The sequence below is a fragment of the Oreochromis niloticus genome, linkage group LG18, assembly GCF_001858045.2.
Source record: "Oreochromis niloticus isolate F11D_XX linkage group LG18, O_niloticus_UMD_NMBU, whole genome shotgun sequence".
Taxonomy (NCBI): domain Eukaryota; kingdom Metazoa; phylum Chordata; class Actinopteri; order Cichliformes; family Cichlidae; genus Oreochromis; species Oreochromis niloticus.
Window position 1 is genome coordinate 20,292,243 of NC_031982.2, and position 19,225 is coordinate 20,311,467.

General features: G+C 40.4%; 1 protein-coding gene and 1 long non-coding RNA gene across 3 annotated transcripts in view; one reads left to right on the plus strand and one right to left on the minus strand.

Moving 5' to 3' along the window:
- The window catches only part of LOC109195674 (uncharacterized), an 88,574-nt gene extending 81,459 nt beyond the window's left edge, over window positions 1-7,115 (plus strand). Inside the window, exons 5-6 of one of the 2 annotated variants that reach the window (XR_003214930.1) lie at window positions 4,313-5,089; window positions 5,941-7,115. This is a non-coding gene — a long non-coding RNA (uncharacterized LOC109195674). The other variant, XR_003214929.1, reaches the window with a different exon arrangement.
- kiss1ra (KISS1 receptor a) lies at window positions 865-18,156 on the minus strand. Its single transcript, NM_001279779.1, is given in 5 exon segments — window positions 865-1,306; window positions 2,819-3,057; window positions 3,158-3,293; window positions 11,929-12,053; window positions 17,891-18,156. Coding segments are annotated over 5 exon segments (1,134 nt in total). The 5' UTR covers window positions 18,144-18,156; the 3' UTR covers window positions 865-925.
- Between the last annotated feature and the right edge of the window lie 1,069 nt (window positions 18,157-19,225).

Sequence of the window (19,225 nt, forward strand, 5' to 3'; positions counted from 1 at the left end):
TGGTACTTAAAATCAATTCAGAATTTGAAAACAGCACTCTGGTCATTCAGGAGTTATGTTCTCTAAGGATTTTCTAGTGAACACTCACTGGTTTAAACATCAAGACATATGTAACCTCAGAGGATTTAGGGATATTCTTTTTTGTTTGACTTTAATCACCTTGAGCTTCATGGTAACAAAACAGGAGATTGCATTTTCACCTTGACATGAGCAAAGAAACTCAATAAAATGTCAAACTGTACCTTTTGAACATTTACACAGTGTCACAGTGTTCGCTGTTCCTCGGAGTGACGCATACACGAAGTGCTAAATTATTCTCTTTTTCTCCAACGAAGACGCAAATGTCAACCACATAAAAACTAGCAAACAAAAAAACAAACAAACAAGCCAACTGACATTTAGTCAAGAGCGTTAAATTCAAATCTACATTCACTGTTGTTTCATTTCCAAAACATCATATTCGCATATGATATCTATAATCATTACTGTCCTCAGTCCAGTTTATTCTAGTGCTGCAGACCTCATCAGATCAAACAGGGATTAAATGCCCTGCCTGCAGCTTTCAGGCCAAACGCTCCTCTTTTGTCATCTGATGTGTTCGGCTTTGTGTTATTCAGACCTGGTGTTTGGCAGACATGTGCCAGCATTGCCAGCCTTGGCAGTTGGAACAAGTAACATACTGTGCCAAATACTGTTAGTGCCCATCTGTTTTATGTGTCTGAGTTTCCCCACATCATTTCATTAATTAGTTATATTCACTGATATAAATACATCCCGGCTGCCAAACAGTGTCTCTTTCAGATCAGTTGCTCTTTGAGGACTTTTACACAATGAACTCATGACTTTTATTCATCACTAGTGTTATTTTTTTTCAGGATTCTCATTAGAAAACTGTCCCTATCCTTCTTATGTTAAATGATCGGGATCAGTTCACCGCGTTATTATTGTTGCCTTCCTCCGCAGCAACAAACTTAATCTCAGCATTGGCAGTCCTTGAAGCCATGCTGCTGTCTCTGACCTTGTGCTTGAACAGGAAGGGAAAAGTTTTCCTGAAAGACTTTTGGAAACTAGCTCCCATGAAGCCATAAACTATGGGGTTGACAGAGGAGTTGGCGTAGGACATGCAGTTGGCCCACGTCTTGATCTTGTATGTGGCGTAGTTAGGCTGGTAGTTAGGATAGAAAGACTGGAAGAGGACAAAGATCTGGATGGGCCCCCAGCAGATGGCAAAGAGAAGCACAATCACTACCACCATCTTGGAAACTTTGCTCCGGATGCTGATTGTTCTCTCAGACAGGAGATTCACCTGAAGAGACAAAAGAAGGAACCCTCTTTGTAATGTTTTTGACAATATTTAGAATATGTAACAATGTTACCAGAGTGATAACAGTCAATCAAAGTTATCAAAAGAAGGACACAGAAACGCTCCTTTGGGTAGCTACAGAAAGTCTTATTAGAGTAAGTAAGAATGTAACTTCCTCAGGACCTAGAATAACCATCAGTGGTTGCCAGGTGATTGCACTTTTTTGCACTTGGTGACTCGGTGAGTAAGTGAGGTTGAGCATGCAACACATAAAGTTCTGGGCAACCACTACCCTGAGGTTTGTTCCTGTTAAAAGGGAGTTTGTCATTCCCACTGTCGCCAAGTACTTGCTCATAGGGGATCAGATAAAATTAAACTGAATCATTGTAACGGGAGACTCAACTCATCCGGTTGCCAGTTTGTTGTCCTGGTTATACTCAGTTCATTTTGAAGATAAAACTCTGACCTGCAGCAACTACATCACTGTTTCTGTGGACATTTCTTAATTTCTGTTTCAAATCTGTAACGTTCTGGCTGGACACTGAATATAAGCAGTGAATGAGATTTTCTCTTTATGGTGATTTTCTGTGTACATAGACTGCATCAGATCCACAGGTTAGCGGTTTTCACCAATTTCACAGAGTTAATTGGTGTATTATCGCAGATAGATTGCATGTAAATGCCAGCTTGACCCCTTTAGTGTCTTAGCAAGTCGATTCTATCTTGTTGTGGTTTTATTTCATGTATTCATGCACCAAAGTTGCTTTAGAGACAGCAACTGACTAAGAGTGGTTGCAGACCTCTGTCGTGCTGGGTCACCAACCACTACTTTTCCTAGTGTGACTGTATTAAAGGCTATATTTCCTCTTGAGGTTGTGAATACTTTGCAACCTTGTTATCCATTGATATTAGAGGATATTTGTTTGCTCTCTCTTTCCTATATTGGTGGAAATTATTGATCAGGGCATTAGTGCATAAAAAGTCACTCCCACACTGAGCGAGAATGTTTGGCTACAAGCTGCAGATGTACTTGTTTGTGCTCATTATTGTTTTCTACCTTATCCTGTCACACTTTTGATATAACACCTGTAGTGATGAACATTACTCCCATTCTGTTCACAGCAGGTCTATCTGCTCATGTTCCCAAAATGTAGTGAAGTGTAAAATCTCTTTGTGTTGACACAAAGGCAATAATTTGTCTTCCTGTAACACTCATGTGCAGAAGTTGCCAGTTATAATGCAGTTGCTCTTTTTTATGAATAGGTTCCACATTGAAAAAGGAAGCCACAATAAAAAATTATAAAATAAAGAGTTGACTGCAGCCACTTTAAAGGAGTTTTAAAGCACATTTTCAAAGACGGGGACATGAAGAGAAGAGAAGAGAAGAGAAGAGAAGAGAAGAGATTTTAAACTTTTAATTGGCTGAAAATTAGCAGCAGCTGGTGACAGTAATATCTCTGTGCATTAGTGGCTGTGCACTTGTGAAGCCCAGGCCGATATAACGCCTGCCCTTACCTGATAATTATTGTCTACAGGTTCTACAGTGGGCTGGCCAACCCTCTTAACCATCAGAGTGTAGCAGAAAGAGATAGTGAGCACAGGCAGCAGGTAGGCAGCAATGAACTGGTACAGGATGAAAGCCCTCTCATGCGTCTTAGAGGGAAATCTCTCCATGCAGTATTGCCTCGGGCCGTACCAGTAGCCCTCCTCTATACGCTGGTACATTAAAATTGGTGTAGAGAGGACGAAAGAACCTGAAGAGGAGAAACATGGTTAGGTGAAATGATGGCATTTTAAATTTTATACATATACGCAACTATTTTTAATGAGTCAGTCGATAATGACACGACGTACCGATCCAAATGCAAATGCTGACAATCATGGCTACTTTGGGGGTTCGGTGCCGAAGAGATTTCAGGGGGTAGACTGTCACGTAACAGCGGTCTCCACTCATAGCAGTCAGGGTGATGCAGGTGGCTTGCACCGTCACCTAACAAAGGAAGACGATGCTCATTTCACTTACATGTAAACTCAAAGTGCTTAACGTAAATGACAAAAACATGAAAAGATAATAGAATAAAAGATAGATTATGAAGCTGTCTTATTCAGATTAGTTTGTGTGAGCAAAAACTGTATTTTTGGAGAAGAAAAGTGATCATGCAGAGATTATTTTTTATTATTTTATGAAATAATCTAATATTACTCAGAGGATGGGATAATCGGGGGTCACCTGACCATGAAACAGCTTGTGAGTCAATTTTCCAAATACTTCTGACCCACTGAAAATGGGGGCTATGTATACAAAGGGATGTAATTCTTAAACTGTTACTACTTTTGTTAAATCCCTTAAATGAAAGCTGAAAGTCTGCACTTCAGCTGTGGTGTACAGATGTGAAATTACAAAATGTGTCACTGTCCAAATAATAATGGACGTGATTCTAGGTACATAAGCTATTGTGCTTTAGGAAAGGAGAAGAAATATTATTTATGACTCTCGGATGTTTAACAATACAACTGTGAACCAAGAAAACTGAAAAGCAGAAATATATTTAATAAAGTCTATTTAGCTTGACTAACAAAAATAATAGCTTTAGAGAGCTGAGTCCTCACTCTGCTCCATCTGTGCTGTATAATGTTACATCACCCACAAGAAAGAAGAAAAACAACTAAACAGTGAGTAAGCATACAAAAGGAAAACAGGCTAGCAAACAAAGAATGGGATAAATGACCAAAAAATAAATTAAAATGTAATCTTTGTAGTCTACTTTCATAAAAGATATCCAGGCAGTGGTGGTGTCTGAAAGAAAGATGCCATGGTCTGATTGGTCTAACAGAATAGGAGGGGAAGAAATTGGCTTTACACTGGATCCATTGACCAAACAGAGGTATTAAAATGCAAATGCACCTGAAATATATTTATTTTAAACAGTCAAACATACAAATTGCCATGGCCTCCAGGATCTCTAGGATGTTGTTGTTGTTTTTTGCTGTTTCACCATTTCTCGCCAGGGAGGAGTCGGACTATGCTCCCCACCTCTTTCCTCGCCTACTCAGCTCTACTCACCTGTCACCCATCTGCTGTAATCACTCACCTGCCAATCATCACGGATTATTACCCTGTGGAGTCTGCTCCCTTGCTGAATCGTTGTGCTGACTTGTGTCAGTGTAGCCCCGGCTTGGCTAGTGAGTTCCTTGTGTTTCCTAATGTGTCTCCCTAATCTGTTCTTCTTGTGCAGACTTCCCTATCCCTACCTGTTTCTCCTGCCCTGTGGACCCTGAGTGGGTGTGAGTGAACTTTCTTGGATTGTATTTGGAGTTTTTGTGACTCGTGGACTGTGTGAAGAGGAGTGTGAAGGTTTCCCTGCCCTGGACATTCTCCCCCTAGTTTCCCTGGAGCCTCCTTCCCCTGCTGCTGTATATATTTCACCTGGTGTGCATCTGTAAATAAACCCCTTTCACTTTTCACCAGTTTTGAGTCCTGCACCCAACTAACTTTGACACAAATATGTTTCTTACAAGAGCTCTTACAGTGTGCTGCCAAGCTATTAGAGGAAGCGCTTTTCTTATAGTGTCTTGCAAACTTGTTTTTTTGTTTTTGTTTTTTGCTTTATATTTTAATCGCTGCTCTCTAGAAAGCAGACGTTCAAGCAGCTTTTTTGTCCTTTATTTCAGACTCCCTCTCCAGTTTTTACTAATGAGCTTGCATGCTTTTAAGCTGCAGATCATTCAGAATGGTAAAGAGCGAGGGATAGAACCAGAGAGGACGCGTACAGAGGAAGTGCAGAGGTGGCAGCATTTGTGATGAGTGTTTTTCATTAGCATATGAAGCAATCATCCAATTTCATTTTTAATGGAGTTCAACGATGCTTGATTCAATTAAACTTGAGCTAATCAGAAGAATTGTAATTGAAGACCAAATATAGAATTTTACTCGCACATTAAAGTTTGACAAACTTTTCCATCTTACACAAAATTAAAAATGACTGCATTTAATCATTACTCATTATTAACCTCTGGCTCTCATCCACAGTGTGCCTTTTATCCTGTCTTCCTCCCCTCACTAACAACCAGTTGCAGCAGATGGCTGCACCTCCCTCAGCCTGGTCCTGTCAGAGGTTTCTTCCTGTTAAAAGGGAGTTTTTCCTTCCCACTGTTACCAAGTGCTTGCTCACAGGGGGGCGTTAGCGTTTGATTTTTTGGGGGGAGGTTATCTGTATAATTGAAGGTTCTTACAGTATAAAGCACATTGAGAAATTAAGTGAACTGAATTGAATCAATATTTCCACTAGGACTTACAGTTGTAGTGTTCTAGAGTAAAAACAAAAGGCCTCAAACAGATGCTTTTCTTGTTTCATATGCAACTGTGCATTGATGTTCAATGGAGCAGGATGACACAGAAAGCAAGCCAAACACTTTCTACCGTCTTTGTTCCTTTTGGATACATCACCTCTGTGGGTCTTAGTGGGTTGTATGTAGGCAAACTAATCCATTTTTGTTTTGAAATATGTGGAGCAGGGTGAAAAATGAGGGGTCTGGAGTTCCCTCTATGCTCTTTTACAATTAGGATCTAATTTTGTCCCTCTTTTGTCTCTGTGTCTGCCTCTTTCTCTCGCCACCTCTCATCTGCGACTATGAAGCCAGCACACATTACCCTCCAGAGGTTTCGAGCACCAGGACTACAGGATTTCAAAAGACATGATGAGAGAGAGAGAAAGGGGTCATCATGAGTTCAGTGTTGAGGCGGCTGAGGAAATGGATACCATTTTTCCTATGTTTTTTTTTTTTTTTAAGATGTCTGGTATATTAGTAGCACATCAGTTCAATTCATAATTTCTATTCTACTGTAGTTTTATTTCTTTTTAATGACGGAAGAAAATGAGGGAGGAATAAATAATAAGAATGTCTTTTCTTTAAGCTTCCTAATCTTTTTTATTTATTCAGTCGAAACATGGTAATTAAAGTCATAGGGCTACACGGGGGATATTCTCCTGACATTCAGCCATAAACTTCAGATAAAGCTGTTTACATCAGTGTCTTAAAGTATTTGAGATCTGCAGTCTTATATTTATTTTTAAGAAATATTTAAAGGGACAGCTTACTTTTATTCACCTGAAAAAAATCATCAATACCAGTCCTTTTTGTGATTTTAGCTTCTCAAATATCCATCTGTCCATCAGCTGGGGCCTGTGCAAAATAGAAATAGACCAAGAGGCAGTTCCACGCCCTTGAGAGCTCACCAGTTCATCTCAGGGTTCTCATAGAGACAAGCACACACTCTCATATCCACACCTCAGTCAGTGTAGAAACACCCTGAACTTAATGTGCATGCCTTTGGACTGTGGGAGGAAACCACATTAACCAGAGGGAAACCCCTGCAGATACATGGAGAATCCCACAGAGAAACGCCCAGCCAACAAGGAGGTTTGAACCCAAGCGGTGCTAACCACTGCACCGCTGTACCTCCCAACAACAGTTTTCAGTATTTTTTTAATCTTCTCCAGATTTAAAACACATAAAACTTCTGAAGATCACATACAGCTTGGAATTATTCAAGAAAATAACAGGCAAAATGTTGACTAAAGTCTGTCTGTGAAGTCTGTGAAGAGCTAAAAGTTTCCTGCAGAGATCTTTGATTTAACGTAATCAATTCTCCTCTCAGACTAATCTTCAGCTTGGTAATAACTGGACACGAAAATACATCCGCTAATTAGACTGGAAAGATGAAGGAGCAGTATCCCACCCTAGTAATGTAATCTTGCTTCCTTAATTTAGTTTCAAACAGCACAACAGGGCAGAACCCTCTGATGAAGCGTGATGGTATTTTTACACAAACCTTCTCCTAAGTGGGCAATAACACGAAGTAACTAACAGGTGCTTTACAATACTTGCTAAAGAGACAATGTGATTATTAATATGCATGCTTAAAAAAGCAGCTAGTTAATGGGTAAACACGTGCATCTTAAAATAAAGTGTTACCACAATATTTACATACAGCTTAATAATTATCCAAAATGCACCAGCAGCAGCTTTTTGTTAAAAACAGGAGCTTAAATCAAATTACTGTAAGAACAGAACAAAAAGAAATTCATGAATCCAATTATTCTTTTGATCCTTTACCATTATTAAAATTATTATATAGTTTTTTAGTCAAGTCTCTTTAAACACTGTTTTTTCTTTGGGCTGTTCCAAAATACACACAGTAGTAAAAGAGAAACTGTCTGTCCTTGAAATTTCTCACATCAAGGATAAGATCAGACTGATACCAAATGTCCTCTCTCAGAATTGAAGGAAGGAGTAAAAGGCAGCAATTGCTGTCTTTGATTCATTTGGTGGGAACAAAAAGTCTTCCAAGAACACAAGTAAAAGAAGCAAAAGTAAGAGATGACATGCAGCTCCTCGCTTTTAAAGAAACGGCGTGTGTCCCTGAGCCATTTACATCTTTAGCCGACTCGGTGCAGGTTAAATTAAAAATCTGTCAAATAGTCAAACATCAGCCGGTTATCCGTGCACGTATTAAACACATACACCTGTCTTTTTCTCATAGCTGGAGATCAGAGTGGAAGGGTCATTTTCAGGAAGGGCTTTTGTCACATGAGGTTCAAAAGTGGAGACTGCTGAGCTTCAAGTTGCTTAGATAAGCCCATTTTGCTTATTTGATGCCTAATCACCCCAACTTATCTGAAGCCCGGGTTGATGAGTAAGCGCTTAAATATAAAAGACTAATTAAACTGCAAAGCACACTCACCGGCCACTTCATTAGTTACACCTTGCATGTACTGGGTTGTACTGGTATGTACCCTTTTTGGTGTGGGTCTTGACATCTTGGCATCTCACAGTCCTAATACATGATTGGATTCATTTCGCCACATCCCAAAAGCCATTGTCATGTGCAAGAAAGCAGGTGGAGATGATTTGGGTACTTTGGTCTCTTAAATCCACCACCCACAGTCCAAAGACATGCAGTTAGTGGGTTTGGGTTAATTTGTGGTTTGAAATTGGTGAATGTAAGTGTGAATGGTCGTCTGTAACTCCATCTTAGCCTTTTGTGAGACTGGTGGCCTGTCCAGTGTGTACCCTGCCTATCACCTTATGGCAGCTGGGATCGGCTCCAGGCTCCTGAATTAGATAAGCGAAAGAAAATGAATGGCTGGTTGGATGGAATTGGTATTGAGCAGTAATCCTATAAAGCCCTTAGACATTCCCTGCTATTCTACAATATAACTGTACTATCTGACAAGCAGTAGTTGGGTAATCTGTCATCACAATCCTTTAACAGAGGCTGGATGTAAACACAGCAGGAATGCGTCACCCACTGTTTCCCTTCGGCTGTTTTTTTTTATTGAACTGTGGAAATTTTAACACACCAATAATGCTAACGGCTCTTATTTCTTGGAGAAATTTGAGAGATTGAGGCAAAGAGAGCGGTCACTTCTCTTATCTCGTTACAGTCATTAAAAAACCTAAATACCTTTCTCCCGTGAATGCAATAATAAATGATGGTAGGCTAGCTTAATAGAAGCTGACTTGAAGGTTTCAGATGAGAAAATGGTTGTCTGATAAGAGAGGAAAACAAGACAGACAGTCTTGTTTGACAGACACCTTCTGCTTTCAGAATAAAAAGCTTGGACTTAGTCATCATTTGGCCAAAGACACGCTCACAGACCACGTACCCTGATTGTTCACATCCATTAATCAAATCATGCCTACGTTTTTCTTGACGTTTTTTTGAGGCCGACATCTAAGAATTTGAAAGTGTTTCTTTTTTAAGTTTGACAGAACGTCCCCTGCATGTCGAATGAGATGAAATTTAGTCAAATCGCCCCACGAAATAGAAAACTAAATACATTTGCTGCATACTTTATCAGCCTTTGATATTGAACATAAAAAAAAATGTTGGGGAAAGTGATTTTGCTTCTAATGACAAAGTGCTTATTAACTGAACAGGAGCTGTGGGTCTCTCTGAGTGATTGTATCTGGTTCGCGGTTGACCTTGTCATTAGAGTAGTCAGAGAACTGGTTATTAGTGCAAGGCTGAGCGTAATTAAAGCGTAGCCACTTAAGATCTGACTACACGTCTGCTCGTTGTCAGACACTATGCATTTAAGCTTGTTTTTAACATCTTTTCTCTTTTCTGAATAAGCCGGGTGATGCTAATATACCTTGGACAGCCTCCCCTCGTGATGCACTTGTACAAGGAAAGAAAACAAACATGGACGTAATTGGCACATTCAAAAAGTTCCACAAAAAAGGGAAACATTGTCTTAAACTGGCCATTATTCCTCTTCAGTCATCTCTTTGTGTAGCTCTGCATCACTCACTGTGCTCCAGCTGTTTTTAGATCCTAACCCCTGTAGCTCTTCAATATAAGTCCTGTGGACCTGATACACTTCATTTAACTCGACTTTTATTCTAACCCTACTTTCCTACATCTCTCAGTTTGTTGATTTGTGCTGGATATACACCGATCAGGCAGAACATTATGATTACCTGCCAAAATAGCCTTGGCTAATCAAAGCAGGGATTCCAATAGAGCCCTGAAGGTGCGCTGTGGTATCTGGGATCAAGATGTTAGTAACAGATCCTTTAAGTCCTGTAAGCTGAGAGGTGGGGGCTCCATGGATCAGATTTGTTTGTCCAGGTGGTGCATATCAAAGTAACATCCACATAGATGGCAGGACCCAAAGTTTCCCAGTAGATCATTACATAAAGCATCACACTGCCTCCACTGGCTGCTTCCCATAGTGCATCCTGGTGTCAGGTGTTCCCCAGATAAGCGATGGACATGCAGCCGGCCATCCACATGATGTAAAACAAAACGTGATTCATCAGACCAGGCCACCTTCTTCCGTTGCTCCGTGGTCCAATTCTGATGCTCACGTGCTCATTGTTGGCACTTTTGGCAGTGGATGGGGATCCGTTTGGGCACCCTGACTGGTCTTTGGCTGAGCCCCATACGCAGCCAACTGCAATGCACTGACATTGTTCTATCAGATCCAGCATCATCTTTTACAGCAATCTGAGCTGCAGTAGCATCTGTTCGATCGAACCACACGGGTCAGCCTTCTCTCCCCACGGGCATCAGTGAGTCTTTGCTGCCCTGTCACTGGTTCACCACTGCTCCTTCCTTTACCACATTTGATAGATGCTGACCACTGCAGACCAGGAACACCCCACAAGAGCTGCAGTTTTTGAAGATGCTCTAACCCAGACGTCTAGCCATCATAATTTGGCCCTTGTCAGACTCAGTGTTTAAAATCTTCGTTCCGCCTCTTACATTCTTCCTGCTTCAGTGTATCATGTGTTAGTGTATCGAGTTAGATATTTCCCTTGGGGGAGGCTTTTGTGTAAACTAGAATTAAAAGAGAACAATTATCAACTGCCTGGAAATATGACTCCAAACAAAAAGTATTTCTGTCTAGTGAGTGCATAACTGGACACTTGATATGTTAATGGTGTTTGTAGCTATTTGCACTGCTACTAAGTGGCAGAATAGTTTAGTAATATTCTCCAACACTGAATTCACAGGTTGTTTTCACACAGTTTTCATTAGTGACTATGTGTCAATAACAGATGAGTTCAAAGCTGAATCTGACTGATTTGGCACCATCTTATTATTAGCCAACAAAGTCTGACGGATGACACTTTCACGTTAAGGATTGTTGTGCTATTCCATCTACGTTTCCAAATTTAGAGTACCACTTTTACAGTGCAGCTGAAGCCATGACAGGTAGCTTTTGTCGTACTGTCTACAGGTCATTTTCCTTTTTGTTTCTTTAGGTGGTTTGTCTGCTGCACAGGCTTTTAGTTGTGGTTTGTTCCATGCATGAAAGGTGAAAATGGCTTTTTACCCAGTTTGCAGCTCCTCACCGTCAGTCAGGGCCTTTGATAATTCCAATAAACGGCAGCTGTGCAAACCTATTTTATTATGACACTCTGAATATTTGTTATACTTGGCCTATACTTTGGCCTCTCACTAATCAAACAAAACAACTGAGAGGCATTATTTATTTAAGTGGCTGAAATCTGTTTTAAATATTATGTTCCCTTAAAGGGTCCCACGAAAAATAATGTTTTTTTCATTGGCACGCGATGTTCAGTAGCCCCTTTAAATCTTGATTAATGTCTGGCTCTATGGAAACATCGTATCACGTAACATTTTCATCTCCTCACTTAACAGAAGATTCTGTTATTCTCTTTTGTGTCTCCTCCTTCTTGTGACTGATGCTGATTACTGTTATTATTCTCTGTCAGCTGTGTATGACACATCTTGACACGTTTGACTTTTAAAGCTGCAGAGTTCGACCTACTTTCATTGTCATTTTTGAAGAAACTATATAAAGGCAACAGTGGCTTATTTTGGATTAGCTTTCTTGAGAACTGTAATTTTATGAGGATGAACTGTGACCACCTTCACAGGATTATATAGATTGATTTTTCTGTGACAACGCCGAGCTGGCTCACTGTTCTCGTGGGAGTGGGAGTGTTAAAGCCCTGAGTGCTGTTACTGTGAGAAAAGTTAAAGAATCCAAGATCATTTTAAGGGAAGTGTTGAAAATATAATATTCACACGAAAGCACATTTCTGAGCTGAGAAACAGAAAGTTGAAGTGGTTCAAAAGATATTACCTGCTGCAGAAAGGCGACAAATTTGCACATGAAGTTGCCAAAGATCCATCCAGGGAGGGGGTAAAGGGTGGCGGTGAAGGGGACGCAGCACACCAAGAAGATGATGTCAGTGGCAGCCAGGTTTGCTGCACAGGGAGAAAAGATAAGGCTGTATTTGATGAATGTTGTACAGTCTGCAGAACAGTGTTTAACTGAAAACGCTTGAAGGCAGTTGCATGGATTCTTCAACAATCCTGGAAAAAGCAGAAGGACTTCTAACTATCATCCCACCTTTCTTCTTTTGCATAACAAGTCTTTTTAAACTGTCTGTGGCAAAATTGATATAGAGGCATGCAGTCCTGTTTGCAGTAACACCAACTACTGGAACTAACAGCAGCATTGTAAAGTTTAGTGCAATCTAATGCAAGTTTGCAGTCTCGCAGGCATGTACAGTCATGGCCATCCAAAAAGGAAAAGTTTTCACAGTCCTGTAAACATTCTGATAAAACTAAGTACATCCTTACTGCTTGCATAGGAATTAAGAGGATAAGCAGCAACCAGGTGCTGCTATTCAACATTCACTTGATTAAGTGATCATCAGGACGTGTGACAACCTCTATAAAAGCTGAAGTTTTCACAGTGTGCCAATCTGAAGCATTCAGGCTGTGTTGCCAGGAGTGGGCACCACAACAAATTCACCCCCAAGGTCAGATCATGTAAGAAAACCCAAGAACTACATCTTGAACTCAGTTAGCATTTTAAATGTTCAAGTCCACGCAATGCAATTAGACAAATACTGACTAGATTCAAGTTGTTTTGAAGGCTTGCCAGATGACGTCTTCTCTACAAAAAGAACAAGGCAGCACAGCTTTTTTTCTTTTTTTTCTTTTTTTTGCAGATTTGTATCTGAAGAAACTACAAGACTTCTGGAATAACATCCTTTGGACAGACGACACCAAAGATGCACATGGCCACATCTGGCAAGACCCAAAACGCAGCATCAGCACAAATACCTTATTCCAATTGTGAAGGATGGTGATTATATTGGCTTGTTTTGCAGCTGCGGGACCTCGGTACCTTGCAGTCATTGAGTCAGTCATGAACTCCTCTGTATGCCAAAGTATTCTAGAGTCAAACACAAAGCCACCTGTCTGACAGCTAAAGCTTGGCTAAATTTGGTCGTCCAACAAGACTGATCACCATGAAATCATGAAATGCTGTGGAGGGGCTTTAAGAGAGCTGTACATGCAAACCTCAATGAATTGAAATAACATTGCAAACATGAGTGAGCTAAAATTCCTCCACAATCATGTGAGAGATTTATAAAGAAAATTAATACTTTAATTTATTGCTACTAAAGGTGGTTCCACAGGTTGGGGTTTTGCTGTATTGAGTCATTTAAAAAAATGTTAATTCTTGAACACTAGATCAGCTTAGCAAGTTTTCATAATCCAAAATATTCTTTATGCTGCACCGTGATGCAGCACACAAATTTATTTACTTTCTGACATAAATCAGAATTTCTGGCTCATATAACAAACATATGCAGTGACCTTAAAACACATGCCAGAAACAGGAAAATGCATAAAACTTCCAATTTAAAGGTAAGAAATATAAAACTGGCACATTTTTTCAGGTACTGATAGTCTGCTTCAGAAGGAAAATGTATTTACATGATGATGCCTTTAAAAAATCAAGACTCAAGCTGTTGCTTGACTGCCGGCAGGTCATACAGTACACCTACACACACACACACCAAGCAGAAGTTAGAGCATAAACCTTTATAGCCCGCTTCTGGTGTTGTCTTCATTTATTCATCATTCCAATATGCCACACACTACTTCCTTTTGTTTTAGTTGATCTAATCACGGTGTAGCTACTGGACCATTATGTCGAGAGGATAGGCAGATGGTGCAGGCCCTAATGAAATGTTGCTGAATATTAAGCTGTTTCCATGCTGCGGTCTTGAGGTATATTATCCGACATGAAATTCTTGTCATATCCACAATGCACTGTGCAAAGAGAGACGCAAATCATTTCTGCAGTAAATCGCCAAACTGCAACATTTACACAACAAATGAGCTCATTTCTGTGAATGCCTGTGACAAGCCATTTTTGAAATTATATTTTGTTTCTTTGTTCTGTGTGCTCATCCAGTAAATCAATCACCTTTGCATTTCTCTTCAAGCGACAGTAGACATCACAGCTCTAGCAGACGTGCTGACTTAAACAGTAAAAAAATAATCACACAGGTTGCAAGTCTCTCTGCTTTAAGGACCAGATGAGGTAGCAGATCGGAGCATGATTGGAACACTCTTATGATTTATGTTACTTTATTTGACACATTGAAAATCTGTGCAACTCTCAATATAAAATATTTATGCATGTGTCCATTGTGCCTGTCTGACTCGTCTACAAAGGAGCATATCATTAGTGTCCCCTCACTGTAAAAGCTCCACACTTCCTCAGTCCCAGTGGAGGTTTTCTTTCACAGGCATTTCTGTATGATTTGTTTCATTTGCCACACAGTACCAAGCACTTACAGTGGGGGGAAAGAGTAATTTGAGTAGTTTGTTGACTTACAAAGAAATGAACATTCTCTGATTTCTAATTGTCTCTCTCATTTTAATGGAGAGACACAGAATGACAGAATGATTTGCATGTTATTAAGTGAAATAAGTATTTGAACCCCTAAAAAGCGGTCAGAATTGTGGATCCCACTGATTGGCTGTGTACCACATCAATCAACCAATTACAGATATATTCCCAATCCCAACTCATCCCAACCTCCTTCCCTCAGCCAGAACACTGAAGATGGGTTTTCCAGCATTTAAAAAAGGCAATCAAGGCAACAAAGGGGTGACTAAAGAAGAAGCACATAAAGATGATGGAGTGGCCTATCCCGTCTCCAGACAGTCTCCAGAACTCAGCCCTGCAGAAAATCTGTGGAGGGCGCTGAAGCTTCCAGTTGCCATGTGTTGGCCAAGACAGCTAAAGGATTTAGAGAGTTTTTGTAAAGAGGAGTGGACCAAACTCCCTCCTGAGATGTTGCAAAACTGGTGACCAACTACAAGAAAGGTCTTACTGCTGTGGTTGTCAACGAGGGTTTCCCACCGAGTACAAAATCATGTTCTTCTCGGGGATCAAATACTTATCTCACTAAGTGGCATGAAAATGAATGTATAACTTTTATGTAATGTGTGTTTTTCTTGAATTTTGGTTGATATTCTATGTCTTTTGAAAATGAAGCTACCAAAAAATTGGAGACGGTTCATTTTAAAGTTACACATTCGGCAGAGGCTGAATTATTTCCCCCAGTCTATCTTACTTTATATGACATTTAAAATAAAATATTTACACTCATGTCCTTTGGGATAATCTGCTTGCCTGTCTGCCTCGTCCACTTAGAGTGCATCATTTGTGTCCCCCAGCTGTAAAGCTCCACACTTCCTCAGTCCCAGTGGAGCTTTTCTTTCACAGGCATTTCTGTATGACTTGTTTCATTCACCACACAGTACCAAGTACTTACCCACTCACATACTCTCACCACTAATGATATCGAATGCCACTGACTTTGTCTGCTTCATGACTAATTCATGTTTTTGCAAAACAAGTACTTATATTTTGACTTTTTCCTCCATCTCACTCAACTTGTCATGTCACTTCTGAGCTGTTTCAGGCAAAGTTAACTGTTACAATTGTGACAAAGCACAATTAAACACTTAGCATTACATAAATCATGTGGTTTAAATGTCCACCGAAGCTTTGACTACACTGGAGACAGCAAACACGTAGTAAGAAATCTTTTTTCTTTGATTCCTTTCATATCATGAATCCCCTGAGCATTATCTGCTAAGAAGAAAACCTTTTGCAAACACGCACAGAAAAGGGAAGCAGATTTTAAGCTACGAGGTCTACTGAACCATGAAAACTGCTTGCTTGCAGAAATTAATAATTCCAACCTGTATGCAATGAGGATCCCAAAGCACCTCCAACAGATCATTATTATACCCCTTTAATTAGATTTTCTTCTCATAATGTGGATGGTCTTAGAAATAATCTGCACTCAGTTGGGACTCAGGACATGTCTGAACACCTGCACCTTCCATTAACGTGTGTTTGTCTCATTTGTTTTCATAAGTACAGTTAATGCTGGCTTTAGTGTGAGTGCAAATGCCTGCTGGCTGAGTTGACGAACCAGCAAAAAGAAATTTCACCAGTCAAGTCGCAGACTTAGCAATAAATGATGATGTACTTGTGAAGAATGTGATTCAAATGAAGGGTTAACTTCACATAAGAGCAGAGGTATTGTAGCCGATAAAAACATCAGCAGCGTTGTTTAATTAAACATCCTTATCGACAGACTTAATCTGATGTATGACTTAAGCAGAAAACCATGCATATGTGGTTATCTTTGAAATCTTGCCCTGACTTGATTTTCTTGCTGGTCATGCAGGGGCATTGCAGTCTGGGACATTTAAGCATCCAAGCCCCTGGTTTCATCTTTCTTCTCAGCCATATTCACTGCAGTAGTGTCTCATTTCCCAAACTGCACATCCTCAACTCCTCTCCTTGGGCGGTGGTCCCTCCCATCAGAGCTGAGAGTGGAGAAGGCGAGTCAACAGGCCTCGGAGCGATCACGTTCAAGCAACCTCAACTAAATAAGACATCTGACACACTGGAAAGGTTTGATCATATTAAATAACAGAAACAACACAAACAATGCCTCCTCTCTCCTTTGTCCACCGTATTCTTTATTTTAGGACTTAAAGCATCATTCAGCATGGCGTTTTGTGTTTGACTTCCGGGTCACAGGCAGGAGGACAGAGGAAAGTTTTGTTGTGTGATTGTGTCCCCTGCTCTCTCCCTGACTCAGATACCACCCCTTGTGTCCTGTGGAGCCAGTGTACAGCTGTCTCCACTTGGCAGTCAGCACTGGCTACTACACTGAAGAGAGGACTTGGCTAGCCCAGTGCTGGACCAGCTTGGCAGTGTTACATCAGTGAGTGGTTCTGTTGTGTCTCTTGTTGAAAGGAGAGTGTACTTTACATTTAATGATCACACTTGGCTTTTTCCAACTTTCCAGATTTGCCGCTGACTTTCTTTTGTTTCAGTCTTTTGGCACAGCAGATTTGCCATCTCTTTAATTTGAATGTTTTAACAACATTCCCCTCGTTTCCCTCCCAGACCCCCAGCCCTTTTTTGTGGAACGCAGCATCCGCTGAATACTACCTGTTGCCATGACCTTGTCCTTCATAATGTTTGGCTAATGGTAGATGGGAACACACCTACCTCCTTTTGCCAGCATTTTTAAAATTTCAAATTTACATTTAAAGGTAGATTTCAGTTTTAAGTTGATGTCTCTCGAGGATAGATATTTTTGCTGTTAAATGAAACACACTGAAGTAAAAATATAATTCATGATTTGCTCTTTTGTATTGATGAATTTAATATCATGAATCCTTGGAGCTTTATTTGCAAATAACCTCTGCACATAGCCACAAATAACTGATGTTTATTTCAAACCATGAACCACTGAGTGAGATAAATATTTACCGGTGCAGATAAATTTTAGATTCCATGTTGCACTGGTCCCAAAACAGCAGATAATTATTTTAAAAAAATGTTTAATTTGCTCTTGAGCAAAGAAAGACATTTGCATTAAGTTAAAGGACACGTTTGAGCACCTGTCTTTGTCGTTAATAGTTAAAGTGAAATCTTTAATCAGCACAGACATTTTCCAATGAGCTGTGCACTCAAACTGTCAAATGGATATTCAGGGAAATTGCACTTAGCTTTCTTGTGATCCCCATTTGAGCATGCAATGAAATTTTACAGGATAGACAAAAGAGATAAACATAGCTAATGTTTATCTACCTCCTGTCCATGTGATTCACATCTCCTGTGCTTGAATCATTATCTTCTTCTAGTCTTTGTCCATTCACCAGAAATCATAAATACAAACTTGCACATGGAAGCTTACCTATGTAGAAGTTGGTTGCCGTCCTCATCTGTCTGTGTTTTGAAATGACATAAATGACCAGAGAGTTGCCCACCAGTCCGACCAGCATGATGAGAGAGAAGAACAGAGGGACCAGCCAGGCATCCGTGAAGAAAGGATGCTTGTCTCCTTCCTCCTCCTCATCGTCCTCGTGTCTTCCTAGAGAGAAGTTTGTTCTGGATCCGTTGATCCAGACCTGCTCGGTGGAGTTCCACAGCTCCTCGGAGGAGTACATCGTGACAGGAGTTGTATGAGGTCTAGAGCCAATTTGAAGAGAGAGAGTGTGCAGTATGCAGTCCTCTCTGCCCTCAGGCAAAGAAAATGAGAGAAAAGCAAATAATAAGGAGGGAAAAAGTCTGGCAGGAAGACTGCATGAGAGAAAAGTTCAGCAGTGAGAGGTCTATGGGGTGGCAGATTGTAGGAAAAACACCAGATAAGAGATGAGGCAAAACTGAAGTGAATAGCAAGCAGTTTAATCAAAGTGAAAGGGTAGCAAGGTAAATTAAAAGGTTGAGGGATGTAATTCAGGAGAGAAGGGGGTCAGGCAAGATGGAAAAAGACTTCTTAAGCTGCTCAAGTGTCGGGACCCAAAGTAGGATCATAGTGAGAGAGAAATTATGTGAACAGGTCACAAAACAATAGGAGGTGAGCAGGAGTGGATAAAGGGCTTCTTTTCTTTGAAGCAGGTTGGATGAAAACTGCCACTGCCAACACCGCTGAGCTTTAAAGCTTGCTGTTTTTCTGACTCGAGAGATAAGCGCCCGTCTCGATAGCCCTGGGAAATTATTAACAACCGAGGTTATGCTGACAGGCAGACAGATGTCTTCTCCAAGCTTGGTCATCAAATACTCAGAAGCAAATCCAGTGTACTTGCAACTCCCTTTTCTTTTCTTTGAGTTGGTTTTCAGCTGATTTGCCCCCACTGTTCCACTTCTTTGTAGTAAGGTCCACAATTCAATCGATCACCTAACCTTCCATCCAGGGATTTTCCTTTAGAGGAAAGGATAGTAACTTGACTAAAAGATAGAATACAGGCTAGTAAATGAGTTGATATTTGCTCTCTAACCTTGACAAAACTGTGTCTGACAAAATGGTTTGTTTTTTAAAAAAGAACTGGGAACAAACAAAAAAAAAACCTCAAGCATCATCTGCTGTGCATCCTCTAAGCAGAGCTGAGTTGAATAGAAATCACGCTTCGCGGAGACGGCAGCGAGCAGAGTGAAAGAGGTGCTTGCAGCTTTATAGTATGAGCAAGAACGCACAGACGCAGTGGGAAGAGGAGATACACGCACACACACACTGAATCCGTGTCAGTGT